This window comes from Plecotus auritus, assembly GCF_963455305.1.
Source record: "Plecotus auritus genome assembly, chromosome: 11".
NCBI classification, from domain to species: domain Eukaryota; kingdom Metazoa; phylum Chordata; class Mammalia; order Chiroptera; family Vespertilionidae; genus Plecotus; species Plecotus auritus.
Genome location: NC_137777.1, coordinates 19,721,411 through 19,738,259, shown reverse-complemented (window position 1 = coordinate 19,738,259; position 16,849 = coordinate 19,721,411). Strand labels below are relative to the sequence as shown.

Here is a 16,849-nt window from a genome sequence, read left to right as displayed (position 1 = left end):
TCTTTTAAAACTACTAGAGGCCCATGCACGAAATTCATGCAAGAGTAGGCCTTCCTTCCCCCGGCTGCCAGGACCTGGGCTTCCCTCCAGCCACCGGCAAGCACCGGGGACCCGGGCTTCCCTCGAACGAAGGTCTTCTGGAGGACTTCTGGTCTAATTAGCATATTACGCTTTTATTATAATCTTATACCCTCACTATGCCTCTTTACAAATCTATTGTCCCAAGTACTTCAGGCCTCAGTCATTTGGATTAATAAAATTATTCTTTTATTATATATCAGGTCCTAGTAATTCTTGAATTCAGTGATGGATTAAGTAGTATTAGGAACTTAATTTTTTAAATGGTCAAATTTGATCTGAAGTGGGTGTCAGTTAGATATTTTACCCTAATATATCATTCTTGATTAGTAATATATGACCCATTGAATCTTGGGTCTGAGTCTAAATCCTGGGAGTGTAAAAAATAGATAATATCTAGTTTAAATATTTTTAACCTTTAAAGCAGATATCCTGAATTCATTTTATTAATGGAGAAATTTGAAGACTTGGTTACACTTTTTTAACATATTTTCAAAAACTCAAGTTATCTGAAAGATTCTTTTAAAAAAATATTTTATATTTCCACATACTCTTTTTAAACATGTTTTGTGTTTGTGTGTGAGATATTTGAGGGTAGCATTAGAACATGGCAAGCCAAATAGAACATATTGTTAAATATGTCATTAAACAGTAACCCACCAAAGGTGTACGAGAATAGCTGGACCTCATGCAGCTCATGCAAATTGTTTCAAGCATTTAATACCTGACCATAGTCCAGTATTGTTTTTCCATTGAATTTGACTTGCTAGATTACTATTTTATGTTAGAAAAGGTAATTATAATGATGTGTAGGTGGGATCGTTGGTTTAAAAGCACACAATTTTCTGTAGTTGATTAAATTATCTGTATCACATTTTCAAATAATGCTCCTCATGTAAGAATAACTAGTCTACAGTTTATTATGTATTGGATTTTATGTTCCTTTTGGCTTGAATGGCAGGATTTGATACTAGTATTAAAATGTAGACATGCAGTTGTGCCAATTTAATGAAGGATCAGAATTTTTTTACAACTGAGATTATATGAACTCTAACTTCTTTAGGTAGCAACTGATAAGAACAGTATTTATACATTCTGGTCACTGGATAAAGTTCTTTAGTAGTTGTTTACATGTATTTTTGCAAAGAGGCAGAATAGTGCAGTCGTGAAGAACATGGATTTGGAGCCAGACTCCTTTACTAGCTTGTGACCTTGGCAAGTTTCTAACCTCAGTGCTTTTCTTCTTACTTGTATAATAGTACGTACTTTATTTGGTTGTGGTAAGCAATAAATTAATTAAAACATGTAAAGTGCTTAAGATAGTGCCGAAACCGGTTTGGCTCAGTGGATAGAGCGTCAGCCTGTGGACTGAAAGGTCCCAGGTTCGATTCCGGTCAAGGGCATGTGCCTTGGTTGCGGGCACATTCCCAGTAGGTGTGCAGGAGGCAGCTGATCGATGTTTCTCTCTCATCAATGTTTCTAACTCTCTATCCCTCTCCCTTCCTCTCTGTAAAATATCAATAAAATATATTTTAAAAATAAAATAAAGTGCTTAAGATAGCACCTGGAATATGGTAAATACCTGGTCAGTATAAGCTATTGTCATTTTTATTATTATCTTTATCATCATTATCAAGGTTAGCTTTCTCTTTAGAAAATATAACTAAACCTGGGCATTATTGTTTGTGGTGGTAATTTTAATGCTAATGATAGGAATTCATATTACATAAGGTATTTTGTATAATCTCTTAAAGTAAGTAGTTTCAGAAAATTTTAAAGTGCTATAATTAATTCATGAGGTGGTGATAACAGCCTTGAAAAAGCATAGTTGATAAGTTGCATGTTCTGTTTGATAATTATGATAATAGTTATTATTATGTTCTTGCAATTGTTCGCTTGCAGTTGTGTTCCAGGGCGTGGGTTAGTGTAGCACACGTGTACCCAAGGTGGCACAGGGAACGCCTGCTCCCACCCCACTTTCCTCTGTTACAGCAGCGGCTGCTCCCAAAGCAGCTTACTTGGATTGCCCTTCCTATTCAGGAGGCACGTGGCAACGCCCTATCCTGCTGAGTCCACTGTTTGCCTGACTCGGCTCGCCCTCCTTTCACTGCTGCATCAGACCTTAATCTCAGGATTCCCCGATAGGCCCTTTTTAGTCCATTTGGAATTGGTGTTTAATGGCTTAAATGTACAGAATTAGATTGTAAGTTGATAGAGACCATATTAACTTTGTTCCTGTTTTACCAAAGTTATTATTTTTCTAAATCCTACATTTCTTTTCAATTCTTTAAAATCTGAATTTTGAGAAATAACATTTGTATTGATTTAACTTGCCTGATCTTTAGGTGAATAATTATATATTATGGCTACTAGTTTGTGAAAATAAAGTTAATTAGTTCCACATACACAGAGGTACCTTTAGTTATAGGCCCTTTCCAATTAACTTTATATACCCACCCCCACCATTGCCCAATGAAATATCTCAGATGTGTGCTGCTTAGATTTCTGTTACTTAAGTTTGGTAACATACCACACAGCTGGACTACAACAATGCTTCCTGGATTGCCTTACTCTTTCCAGTTACTCCTCTCATCAAGCCATTTGAAACACTATTTCCAATAGTACTTTCTTTATTTGTTTATTAAATCTAAATTACCTATCCTTAAATTACAGATTTTTCATATGCAGAACTAAAATGAACACAATATTTGGTAAAACATCTTCTGGACACTGGAGGGGTAATTTCTATGGGAGATTCTTCTCTTGGTATTAGTTGTATAATTTGTATAGTTGCTTAATATAATATTACTTTTCTCACTTAAACTTCTAGCTTGGAGATTTCCTTGATTAAGAAGAATGAAGGACTGACTTGGCCAGAGCTAGTAGTTGGTGATAAGCAAGGGGAATTTATAAGAGACTCAGCCCAATGTGCTGCAATAGCTGAACGTTTGATGCATTTGACCTCTGAACAACTGGTAAGCAATTACAATAGTATTTCATTTTCTAAGGGTCAGAAAGATGAGGATATGCCAGGTTTTCAAACATTATTTTGCTTTTTAAGGTAAAGGACACAGATTAAGTATTGCTGACTGGTGTTTGAATATCGCTTAAAATTCCAATTTCCGTTCTTGCAATATTTGAATACATATATATGGGGGGAGGGCATGCTGTGTAGGGTAGAGGAGCATCTCTGTATGTATCTCTCTCTACGTATACACACACAAAAAATGCACACACTTAACGACAGAAATATGTCTTGAGAAATGCCATGTTAAGCGATTTCGTAACTTGTGTTTAATGGCTTAAATGTACAAACATCATAGAGTGCACTTACACAAACCTAGATGGTATGTGGTCGGCAAACTCATTAGTCAGCAGAGCCAAATATCAACAGTACAACAATTGAAATTTCTTTTGAGAGCCAAATTTTTTAAACTTAAACTTCTTCTAACGCCACTTCTTCAAAATAGACTCACCCAGGCCGTGGTATTTTGTGGAAGAGCCACACTCAAGGGGCCAAAGAGCTGCATGTGGCTCGCGAGCCGCAGTTTGCCGACCACGGGTATAGCCTATTGCTCCTAGGCTACCAACCCTCTACAACATGTCACTGTACAAATCAACACGAGATTAAATCAAGATAATGATGCAATCGAGATGCGGTAAGCACCAGATGTATGAGGCTGCTGCTGGTGTAACCTGGCTTACTGTTTTATAGCAAACTTTTTATAAGTAGAAAGAGTACAGTCTAAAATAATTAAAAGTATAGTAAACTTGTAAACCAGTAACATAGTTTATTACCGTTATCAAGTATTAAGTACTGTACATAACTGTATGTGCTAATACCATTTTATCTTACATTTATCTTTATTATTGAAAGTATTACAGATTCCCCTTTCTTTTCCCCCCATTGACCCCCTCTGCCCCGATCCTACCCCCTTTTCTCTAATCTTGTCCAGTTCAGTACTGGCTGCCTTGGCAGTCCTGAAGTTTTTTTTCCTTCCTATCTCTAACATATGGGAAGTTGAAAGGGGAAGAGAGAAAGGAGTGTGGAGGGTTCTTTCTTTATCCCACTGGACATGTGTATCTTCTTGAGTTAGGGTGATAGTGGCCCCAGCTACAGCCACCACAACAACCAGAATTGTTTCCATTGATTTTTCAGCTGGAACAGACAACCACAACTAGGTGGCTCCACATCCCAGCTTTGACCTTGAATCTGTAGAAGTGAAGTCTTCATCAAATTAAAAAAAAAAAAAAAAATTGACCATTATTTCTTTGAAAGTTTTTTCTTTCTTCCCCTTTTTAATTACTCATATATTAATTAGACCACTTGATGTTGTTCCACAGGTCAACGGGATTCTGTGTTTTTTCTTTTTCTTTTCTGTGTTTTAATTTAGATAGACTCAATTATTATGTTTCATGCTCACTGGTCTTCTGAAATGTCTCATCAGCTGTCAATTCTATCTTAGATAAATTTAGTTCCATTTTATATCTTCCATAACTCTCTGGACGTGTTTACTTTACATCTTTGAATACATAGGCTTTGTTTATAATAGCTTTTTCAATATACCTTTTGCTGATTCCATCATTCCATAATTTCTGTTAAGTTTTCATTAATTATGGGTCTGAAATTTAGTTTTAATTTTTCTTGTAATATTAACACTTTTAAGTATGAAGAAATTCATTCTCCTATTGTTTCTATACTTATTTTCTGGTGTTTTTTTTCTATACTTATTTTCTGGTTTAAGAATCCAGATCCCGATAAAGGAAAACCTCCTTGTAATGCTCAAGAGTTAGAAGAATGTGATATTTTCTTTGAAGAGAGTTCCAGTTTGTGCAGATTTGATGGCAATACATTAAAAACTACTCATGTGGTAAGTTCTTAATAATGATTTTTTTAAAAGTTTGTGAGTAGAAATTACTCAGATGAAATAATTGAACAAATATATTTTTTGCAAAGATGACTTGATTAGCAATTACTGGCTGTGTTATAAATATCATCTTTCCATAAAGTGGCAACTTTTTATCATATCACCCCCAATTTTAAAATGTATTGTTTTGGTACTATTGCATATTTAATATCTTTCAATTGGCTTTGTGTGTGCAGGTTTTTACATACAATTATCCCTAAAGTGTATAATAATTTCATGATTTTTTTCAGTCAGCATTAGGACATAGTATTTCTTTTTATGCTCATGTTATTTCAATCTCTAGTTTAATGGTTGGATTATACTGTACTGTTATTGTTGGTGTTCATGTGTGTGTATGTAGTGGTCATCCTACAAATTACAGTACACATCTTTAATAATTTTTTTAATTGCATTACTGATGATGCTGTTTTTGTAAATCCTCTTTTACATGAAGCCTTTTCTATATTCAGGGTTATTTATCTCATAAAGAGTTATAGGAGTCAAATTAAGAAATCATCGGCTAAGTCATGACAAATTGATTTCCACTCTATATTCTCATTAATAGTGTTTATAGTTATTGCCTGTTTTACATTTTTACCTTCTCCTTCAGTTTTTTTGTTTGATCTCTAATTGGTGTGCAAAATATAGAATATTTTTAGTATTTTGCTTTTGTTTTTACTTTTGACTATTCTTTTGTGAAGAATTTTATTTGTGTGACCTGTTATAAACTTAAACTCTTCTATATCAAGTGATTTAACATTTTCTTGTGTTTTTTTTCCTCCACTTCATTTTAGAATTTTTATTTGACTCCTTTTCGGATTTTCCCCTCCTCTCTTTCTGATTTGCCATAAATATATAAGCAGGTTAATTTTTCCCTTTAAAACTATGTTCTGTTCAAAAGCTTTGAGAGGTGTGCATCTAGGTACTGAAGAATGCTGTCTGGACTGGCTTGTAATTCCTGTATTATAGGGTGTGGTGCTCAGCTTTGTAGATGTAAATTTTTAAAGAATTTTAGAATTTTGCTCTAACTGGTTTGGCTCAGTGGATAGAGCGTCGGCCTGCGGACTAAAGGGTCCCAGGTTCGATTCCGGTCAAGGGCATGTACCTGGGTTGCGGGCACATCCCCAGTGGGGGGCGTGCAGGAGGCAGCTGATCGATGTCTCTAACTTTCTATCCCTCTCTCTTCCTCTCTGTAAAAAATCAATAAAATATATTTAAAAAAAAAAAAGAATTTTAGAATTTTATGAGATATAGTTGCTTAGGGGAATCATTAACCATTACTTAATACTATACACTGAGTGGCCAGATTATTATGATCTCTGAACGTATTAGAGGCCCAGTGCATGAATTCGTGCATGGGTGGGGTCCAGCCAGCCTCCTGGTTGAAGTCCTGGTCGAGGGGACAATTTGCATATTAGCCTTTTATTATATAGGATATACACAGAGTGACCAGATTATTATGCGTTCAGAGATCATAATAATCTGGCCATTCAGTGTATAACCATGGCCATGTTTCATGGAGTTGTTCATGTGAGAAGTGCCTTCATAGAAAATCAGTGTCTGATTTCGAACTTTGCATGTTGAAATTAGTTCCAATAGAAAAGACAACAATTTGGTCTTTTGTTATTTTGTTCTCAGACCTTTCAGTCTTTGATGTAGGTCAAGAAAAGTCTTGAAAAGTTTCTGCCAACTTTGGCCTAGAGTGTTTGTCTTGTATAGGTTGAGGGAAAAGTGAATTTTAGCAAAAATTTAGGGAAGCAAAGTCAGTAGTGTCATGGGAACTTGATTCACTCACTAACCTTTCCTAGTCTTTTTTGGATACTTAACTTTAACTAATGGCTGGTCTTACTAAAGGACGTATAAAAATGAGTACTTTTAGATTATACACCTACATAGACAAATGAGGTGGAATGGCAGAAGACCGGTGACTAGGCAGAAGTGCAACTGAAGCTGTACCAAAATTAAATAATTACTCTTACAACTTCTATATCTGTACTTCTCTTTCCCACCACTCTTGTTTATTTACATCTTTTTATCTGTGTACCCTTTAACAAATTATTGTAGTTATGGTTATTTTTACTACTTTTATTTTTTTAACTTCTATACTAGTTTTGTAAGTGTTTAACCCACCACCTTTACAATGTTATATTCTTTCAAAAGTTAAGAATCTAACCTTTATCGGTGATATTTATACTTAGTGCCCTTTCATTTCAACTTGAAGAAGTCCCTTTAACATTTACTGTAGGCTGGTCTGGTGATAATGAACCCTTTAGCTTCTGCTTATCTGGGAAGTGTTTCCATAGGCTCCTAGATATGTATTAAATTAGATGCTTGCATCTCATGCCGGTGTTTTAAGATGAGCAAATAAGCCTTTCACAGAAAGTCTGGGCGCTTTGCAGTCTGCATGCGACTTTGGGGTGAGAGCACTTTAAGAACCATTTCTCAGTTCATTATAGCTTTGTGGGTCTTGTGAATGCAAGCCCCATTAGCTTTCAAAGGTAGATGTTTTAGGGCCTTGTCTCTCATACAGGTTTTAAAAGTTGTCAAGAGATATATGAAGAAATGCTCAACATTACTAATCATCAGAGAGATGCAAATTAAGACGATAATGAGGTATCACCTCACACCTGCCAGAATGGCTACTGTCAATAAACCAATAAACAACAAGAGCTGGCCAGGATGTGGAGAAAAAGGAACCCCAGTACACTGCTGGTAGGAATGCAGACTAGGGCAACCACTATAGAAAACAGTGTGGAGTTCCCTCAAAAAGTTAAAACTGCAACTGCTGTTTGACCCAGTGATCCTACTTCTAGGAATATACCCTAAGAATCCCTAAACCAATCAGGAAGAATATATGTTCATAGCAGCATTATTTACAATAGCTAAGATCTGGAAACAGCCCAAATGCCCATCAGTAGATGAGTGGATAAAAAAGCTATGGCGCATTTACACCATGAAATACTATGCAGCAGTAAAAAGGAAGTACATGGAGGGACCTGGAGATTATTATGCTAAATGAAATAAGCCAGTCAGAGAAGGACAAATATCACATGATCTCACTATATGTGGAATCTAATGAACAAAATACACTGATGAACTAAATAGACCCAGAGGCATGGAAGCATGGAACAGACTGAGGAATTTTAAAAATTATATTTTACTGATTTTTTACAGAGAGGAAGGGAGGAGAGGGATAGAGTTAGAAACATCGATCAGCTGCCTCCTGCACACCTCCTACTGGGATATGCCCGCAACCAAGGTACATGCCCTTGACTAGAATTGAACCTGGGACCTCTCAGTTCGCAGGCTGATGCTCTATCCACTGAGCCAAACCGGTCAGGGCTAAAAATTATTTAAAAAAAGAAAAATATGGTATTAAGTTGGCTTGTCATGGAGGAAGGAGACTGTAATATGTTGCAGGTTCAGTGCCACATCCACTTTCGGACTCCTGTAGTACTTTATTGACAGTTGTGCTTTTTTCTGCAATGTTTGCTTCAAGTTCTGTTTTCTTGATTTCATTTGTCTTGACTTTGGATAATTCAAAATGATCTGTACGTGGAAAAGTCAATATATGTCCTTATAGTTTTAGGAAAAAATACTGTAACAAAAGGTCAAAACTCTATATTGTAAAGGACAGATTTCTCAAAATAAAAAATTTCCTGAAAGAAATGTAAATCAGGGTTAGCATTTGAAGATGAAGTATTTTTGCTTCTGTCTAGAGCTGTGTTAGATATGTTTTGTAAAGTATTAGCCACTGGCCACATAGTAGCTGTTGAGCACTTGAAATGTGGTTTTTCTGAATTGAGATGTCCTGTAAGTTGTATATAAAATATACAACCAGATTTTGAAGTAGCATGAAAAAAGTAACATCTTAATAATAATTTTATTAAAATTAATTTATTCTGTTTCTTTTTACTTTTTAATGTGGCCAGTAGAAAATTTATGCATGTGGCTTGCATTTTATTTCTGTTGGACAACACTGGTCTATAGTGATCAGATTGTAGACTTGAGTAGTCAAAATGTGATGGGATATTTTAAAAATTTAAATTACAGTGAGTTATACAGGAAGCAGAGGAGTTACAAGCAGGAAATAATTCTTTTAGGTTAATGTCAGTTTGAAAGCTAGTAGAAAAGACACATAATTGATATACTAATTTTTTCAAAAAGATTAAAGATAGGATCAAAAGTTATAAAGGAAGAAAATACTTTTAGGAAGTATCTAAACCAGTGGTTCTCAAGCTTTTCGGTCTCAGAACCTCTTTCCATTCCTACGTTCCTTTGGGTACTTAATCTGTTTATTTGGTTTTATCTATCAAACTTGACCATATTAGAAATTAAGCTATATAATAATTTCCTAATCTGTTTATTTGGTTTTATCTATCAAACTTGACCATATTAGAAATTAAGCTATATAATAATTTCCCTAAGGCTGCCTTAACAGAAATCCGTTTTCTCACAGTTCTGGGGCTGGAAGTCTGAGGTCGGTGTTAGCATGTTGGTTTCTCCTGAAGCCACTCTCTCTGGCTCTAGGTGGCTGTTTTCTCCTTTGTTTTTATGTGGTCTTTCCTCTGCACGTGTCTGTATCCTAATCTCCTCTTTGGAGGACATCAGAGATGCTGGATTTGGACCTACCCTTTTGACCTCATTTTAACGTCTATCTCCTAATACTGTCGCATTCTGTGTACTGGGGGTTAGGACTTCAGCATGTGAATTGTGAGGGGCTACAACTCAGCCTGTAACAACATCCTTCATTTAGATTTTAGCAAATGTTAACATTTGGCACATTTATTTTTTTCTCTGCTTTTCCACCTCCTCTTCTTTTTGCTGAAACATTTTAGGAATGAGTTGCACATGCCATGTCCCTTTACCACCATTTTTAAATATTAAGTCAGGAAATTTAACTTTGATACAATACATTAATGTCATATGGAGTCCATTTTCAAATTTTACCAATTGATCAAATAATGTACTTTTAACAAATTTTCCCCCTGATTTGGGATTCATTCACATGTCACATAGTGCATTTAGTTGTGATGTTTCTTTAATCTCCTCTAATTTGGAACATCCAGTCACCCAGTCTTCATCTTCCCCTTTGAATTAATAAGTAGTTTGTGTGAAGTTAAAGTAATCATTTCAAGGCAGGCGAACCTTTTTTTCTGCCAAGGGCCATTGGATATTTATAACATCATTCACGGGCCATACAAAATTATCAACTTAAAAATTAGCCTCCTATATTTGGTCAAACATTTAATTAACTCACCCCTAATGCCTTGGCAGGGCCAGGCCAAATGATTTCTCGGGCCTTATTATATGGCCTGTGTGCTGGATGTTCCCCACCCCTGTTTTAAAGGTTTTAGTAGATTTATCATTTCTCTATTCCTTTGCTTTCTCTAGTGGCTTTCTGTCATGTTTAGAATAATGTCTAGGATCTTTACCATGGTCTTCAAGCCCCTTTCAAATTTTCTGTGGCTCACTGTGTACATTTTACACTGAAACCCAGTAAACACATACACAAATTTGAAACAAAAATTTCACAAAACAGTACTATCCTTATTGTACAGGACAGGCTCTAATACTCCATTCCATACTATTTTTCTGTTAATCCTCGCCCAAGGATATGTTTTCATTAATTTTAGAGAAGGGAGAGAGAGAGACATCAGTGTGAGAAAGAAATATCAATCAGTTGGCCGAAACCGGTTTGGCTCAGTGGATAGAGCGTTGGCCTGCGGACTGAAAGGTCCCGGGTTCGATTCCGGTCAAGGGCATGTACCTTGGTTGCGGGCACATCCCCAGTGGGAGGTGTGCAGGAGGCAGCTGATCGATGTTTCTCTCTCATCGATGTTTCTAGCTCTCCCTTCCTCTCTGTGAAATATCAATAAAATATATTAAAAATATATATATATCTATCAGTGGCCTCCTGTACATGCGCAACTGGGAATCGAACCCGTAACCTTTTGGTGTACAGGATGAGCTTTAACCAACTGAACCAGCTGGCCAGGGCCATACTATTTTTAATGAAATAGAAAATTTTCTTCTGATCTAAGTTGATTTTACTACCATTGCTCAGACCCATAATTAAAAAATCCAATTCTGATTATCTTTCATTTTCTACCTCACTGACTTGTGTTGTTGTTGTTCTTAATCCTCACCCGAGGATATTTTTTCCATTGATTTTTAGAGAGAGTGGAAGGGAGAGGGAGAGACAGAGAAAAACATTGATGTGAAAGAGACACATCAGTTGGTTGCCTCTTGCATGCATCACGACCAGGGCGGGGAACCTGCAACCAAGGTACAAGCTGAAATGGAACCTGGCTCACTTCAGTCCACAGGCTGGCTCGCTATCCATTGAGACAAACCGGCTAGGGCTCGCTTACTTTTCTTTAGCCACTCTGACTTTCATATTTTTCCTCATATTAAACATGCTTCTCCCTTAGGGCCTTTGCATTTGTTAATTCTACCTGAAGTGTTCTGCCTTTCCTTATCTGTTCCCTTCCTTTACTAGTACTTAGACCTGTGTTCACATGTTACCTTCTATCCCTTACTAATTGATATCAAACACAGCCACATTATATCCTTACCTGCTTTCTCTTTTTCTTCTTATGGCAGTTGTATTTAATATTCATACATTGCTGTTGTCTAATACATCTTTGCTGTTGTCTAATACATCTTCCATTATATTTTTAAATGTCTTCCATTAGAATACTCACTGAAATTTGATATTATGATATATACAGCTAAAGATCCAATTTGATAATTTTCAAAATGAAAATATTGTCAGTTTTTTCTTTTATTTTTAAGTACTAATAGTTGTTTTCTTTCTTACAGTTTTTAGTAAAGTGAAAAATGTAAGTGCATTTCACATCCGGCTTCTTCCTATACTGAAATTTTTTAGGCAATGTATAAACATCTTTGATTATATGATTTCTTTTTTTGAATGGGTGTTCAAACACAATTGCAACTCAGGATTTTAAAAGACTTCTTGGCCATTGTTTGTAAACACCAGTTTTAGACATGCCCCACAAGGACAACTTATCAACTCAATTTAACTAACTGAGCAGAATATACACAATTTATATTATGTGTGGTTTACCATATCTGAAATAGTGCCCAGCCAGGAGCATACTCCGGTAGTTGCTTAGTAACTACTGTAAAATGGGCTTTGGGAGAGCATGCAGTAATTGTGATTGGGTTTAGAACATGGGTTTGGAAGTACATTGAAATTAAATCCCAGCTACCACTTATTAGCATCTTACCTTAAATCTCTTAACCTTTTGAGTTTTACTCTGCTCTTCTATAAAACAGGATTATAGTCCTTATTCTCAGAAAGTGAAGATTAAATAAGGTAGTTGTGAAATAATAGAAAATCTATCTATATAAAAGCCTAAGCGACTGTTACTACCGGACAACAGCTATAATGTGCGCTGACCACCAGGGTGCAGGCACTCAACGCAGGAGCTGCCCCCTGGTGGTCAGTGCACTCCCACAGCCAACCTCCTGCTGTCCCACTCCCCCAACCCCCACCTGGCCAGCCCCAATTGCCAGCCAGGCTGAGGGACCCCACCTGTGCACGAATTCGTGCACCAGGTCCCTAGTATGTATATAGTGGTATGTATATAGTGGACTCTGTCCCCAGTTCCTGGCACAGAGCTCCTAAAACACTTGTAATTTCCTAAAAAGAGCACTAGGAGCATCGTTTGTTCCAATATTTGGTCTTTGATCTAGTTCCCAACATAGAACTCCTAAATCCCCTGGGATTTGATCCCAGATAAGAGTGCCTTTTGTTCTAATGGAGCAGCGTGGGCTCCTAGGTAACTTCAAGATGAGGCCTGGTCTCCAGAAAGACCAGGCCATGATTAGGAGCTGGAACTTTCAGCTCCATCTCTCATCTTCCAGGAAGGGGAGAGGGACTGGCTGAGTTAATGATTGATCATTCCTATGTAGTGAAACCTCCATAAAAAAACACACCAAAAGTACAGGGTTCATAGAGCTTCTGTGATGCTGAACTCATGGAGGTACTAGGAGGGTGGTGTGGTTGGCAAGAGAATGGAAGCTTAGTGTGCCTTCCTCTGTAGTTCTCACCATGCATCTCTTCTATTTGGATGTTCATCTTTATCATGTCCTTTTATAATAAACTGGTAAACGTAAGTTAAGTGGTTCCCTGAGTTCTGTGAGACATTTTAGCAAATTATCAAACCCAAGGGAGGAGTCATTGGAACCCTGATATCCAGGGGTCCTCAAACTACGGCCCATGGGCCACATGTGGCCCGCCGAGGACATTTATCCGGCCCGCTGGGTGCCGCTGCCTGTCCTGCTTAGCAGCCGACTCGTCCCAGGCCCGCAGTGCGCATAGGAATTTGTTCATAGTTTTTTTTTTTTTAAAAAAACTATAGTTTGGCCCTCCAACGGTCTGAGGGACAGTGAACTGGCCCCCTGTTTAAAAAGTTTGAGGACCCCTGAGTATAGCCAATCAGTCCGAAGTACAGGTGACAAGCTGGGATATGCCATTGGCATCTTAAATGGGAGTCTTTTGGGACTGAGCCCTTAACAGGTGGAATCTGATGCTATCTCCAGCTAGATTCTTTCAGAACTGAATTGTTGGACATCCAGCTGGTGTCAAAGAATAGCTTGATATGTGGAAAACCCACACATCAAGAGACGTATTTTGAGTGTGGTAATATTGTGAAAATAAAGGAGAAACACAGGGAGTGTTTTTACTTAAAGAGTAGTAGGTACAGATCAACTCAATATTTCATGCACATAAGAACAGAGTAAATTTTAGCAATTATTTTCTGTACAGAATAGGAATTTGGAATTAATTTCTCAATCTGGCCTCTGAACAAATACTTTGTTTCTGAATAGATAAAACCTTTCTCTTAATACTGCCTTTCAGTTTAATTTGTTAATAGCAGTGATTAAGGGTTGTTCAAATGTCTTCACTTTGATATTTAATCTTTAGAAGTCTTTAATTGCTAAGTGTTCTACAAAGAAAAGAAAAAGATAATCAATTTACTATTTGAAATTCATGTTTCAGATTTTTCTCTAGAGAATGTTTTATTCAATTGTAGTCTTCATTGGTACTTCAAAAGTAAATATAACCTTTTCTATAAAAACCATGAGAATAGAAGAAATGTGGAGTTATATTTTATTAGCTAATGGGTTATGGATTGAAGAGGGTTTTTCCTAAGGCTATAAGACATTTACATTTGGCATTAAAGAATGAGTTTTCTGAATAAGTAAATTGTCTAATATAAATTAATTCTTTTAATTGCTAAAACTACATTTAAAGCCTTTTTATTCCATGGAATCTTACTAAAATTTATTATTTGCCCAACATCTTATTTAGAGCATTATGAAGAGAAAGTAATATTTCTTTGGTGGTTGAATATCATCAGTGTGACATTCTGTCTAGGAGGTAGAAAGCTAGAAAGACATCACTCTCAGTGTAACAATAAAAGACTGGATAATCTGTAGAATCATTACTTTTTAAAAATTCATCTGAGAACTTGAAGTTACAGGGCAACAAAGTAGCTTGAAATCTAAGGAAAAACAGGTGCCACCAAGGAGATATGGGATAGGAGAACAGGCCCATTTGGGCATAGGAAGAAGAAAGAACTGCCATATAAGAAGACTTCAACTAACAAATTGCTAAAGGCCTACTGTGGGCTAGCAAGAAAGTATAGAACCCTTGGAATTCACATATCCTCTCTGTGGACCTTGACCAGGGCCTAACAGGAGAGACTGAAAGCAGGGGAAGAGGCAAGAGAAAGCTATTTTGGTGGTGTGGGGTAGGAGGAGGTAAGTTACTAATTCTATGGGGAAAGTGAGGTCCTACCTGCACTATTTTCCCTAAGTAACAAAAACCTTATGCTGCTGAGTGAAGAGCACTAAAATTGTAGCCCACCAGGGGCTCAAAAGAAGACCCAGTGCAGCGGGAGGGAAATAATAATTTTAAAATACCACCTCTAGCCTGGGCCTGAGAGTTCAGTTGGTTAGAGTGTCATCCCAATACACCAAGGTTGTGAGTTCGATTTCCAGTCAGGGCACATACAAGAATCAACCAGTGAATGCATAAATAAGTGGAACAACAAAAATTGATGTTTCTCTCTACCTTCCTCTCTCTGTCTCAAATCAATAAATAGGAATTAAAACATACACAAAATTAAAAACAAAAAAACACCGTCTCTATGGGGGGAAAGCCAGGAACCCATCCCAAGCACAGACTACTAGAAGTTCCTGCCACTAGAGGAGGGTAACACTTCAAAGGCCCAAACCCTGATACCCAAGAACACAAGGTCCAAGACTGAGGCTGAGCCTAAATAGTAGAGAAGCTTTTTCCTACACCCTCCACCCCATCAGACACCGAAGGACCAAGTGGTAGGCAACAGCAGTATACTGCTAGGGAAGGAGCAGGAGCGCAGACTCCCTGAGCTACAGATGCAGAGTGAAGGCCTAAAGCTGGTGGTAGAATAGTACAGTTGAGGAAAATTATTAGCAAGTTATCACCAGAGCACAAGGTAACACTAGAGGGATTTCAAGCTAGTGATGCACTGAAGGTAACTATAGCAACAAAACTGAAGCTGCCAAGAAACAAGATAATGTAATCAGACTCAGATGACTTATATTTTGAAACTATCAGACAAAGAATTTAAAATAATGTGGTTAATATGTTAATAGGGAACATGGATAACATACATGAATAAATGCAGAATTTTAGCAGAGAAAACCTGTAAGAGTCTAATGAAAATGTTAGAATTCAAAACAAAACACAGGAACAAAAGAAGAGAATGCCTTCAACAAAATCATCAGTATACTCAATACATCTGCAGAAAAGAAATTAGTTACCTTGAGGTTAGGTTAGTAAAAATTAGCAGGACCAAAAGCAAAGTAGAGGGGGTGGAAATTAAAAACAAAAATAATGAGAGTATCTAAGAGCTCTGAAGCAATGCCAAATAGTCTAACATACACCTACAGTAAGTGGAATCCCAGAGGGAGGTGGAACATTCACCAAATGAGAACATATTCTGGGCCATAAAATAACCTCAACAAATTTAAAAGAATAAAAGAAAATAAACAGAATGTTCTCTGAACATAACAGAATTAAATTAGAAATTCATAACAGAAAAACATAGTATTTGGAAATTAAACAGCACATTTCTGAATAATCCATGAGTCATAGTGGAACTAACAAGGGAAGTTAGGAAGTATTTTGATTGAATGAAAATGAAACCTGGGGCATTGTGGGATGTAGCTACAGCAATGCTTAGAGGAAAATTTATAGCATATGTTATATAGAAAAGAAAAACCTGTTTCAATTTAACAATTTAAGCTTCCATCTTAAACTGGGAAAAGAATAGCAAACCAAATATATAGCAAACAAGAGGAAAGAAACTATAAAGATAAGAGCAGAAATCCATGAAATTGAAAACCAGAAATACTGGTAATAAAGAAAACCAATGAAACCAGAAGCTGGTTCTTTGAAAACATCAAGATTGATAAGTCTCTAGACAGAATAACCAAGGAAAAAGACAACACAAATTACCAATATCAGGAATACAAACAGGCATATCATTATGGGTCTAAAAGACACTAATGGAATATTAAGAACAACTATTTTTTATAGATTTGACAATTTAAGTGAAAACACAAATTCCTTGAAAGACAAACATTACCATAGTTTACTCCAGAAGAAATAGGTAACCTTAATAGGTCCATATCTGTTATGAGATTGAATTTATTGCTAACCTTCTGACAAAGAAGTCTCCAGACCTAGGTTGCTTCACTGGTACATGCTACCAAATGGAGAAACAATACCAATTCTGTATGGACTGTTCCTGAACATAAAGAGAAAGGAACACCTCCCACTT

At 36.7% G+C, this 16,849-nt stretch overlaps 1 protein-coding gene across 1 annotated transcript in view; it reads left to right on the top strand.

The window, feature by feature from the left end:
* NUDCD1 (NudC domain containing 1) overlaps positions 1-16,849 on the top strand; it is a 65,537-nt gene that overhangs the window by 40,835 nt on the left and 7,853 nt on the right. Inside the window, exons 7-8 of the mRNA XM_080646552.1 lie at positions 2,909-3,053; positions 4,824-4,949. Coding sequence (XP_080502678.1) covers positions 2,909-3,053; positions 4,824-4,949 — 271 coding nt within the window. The remainder of the gene's footprint in view (positions 1-2,908; positions 3,054-4,823; positions 4,950-16,849) is intronic.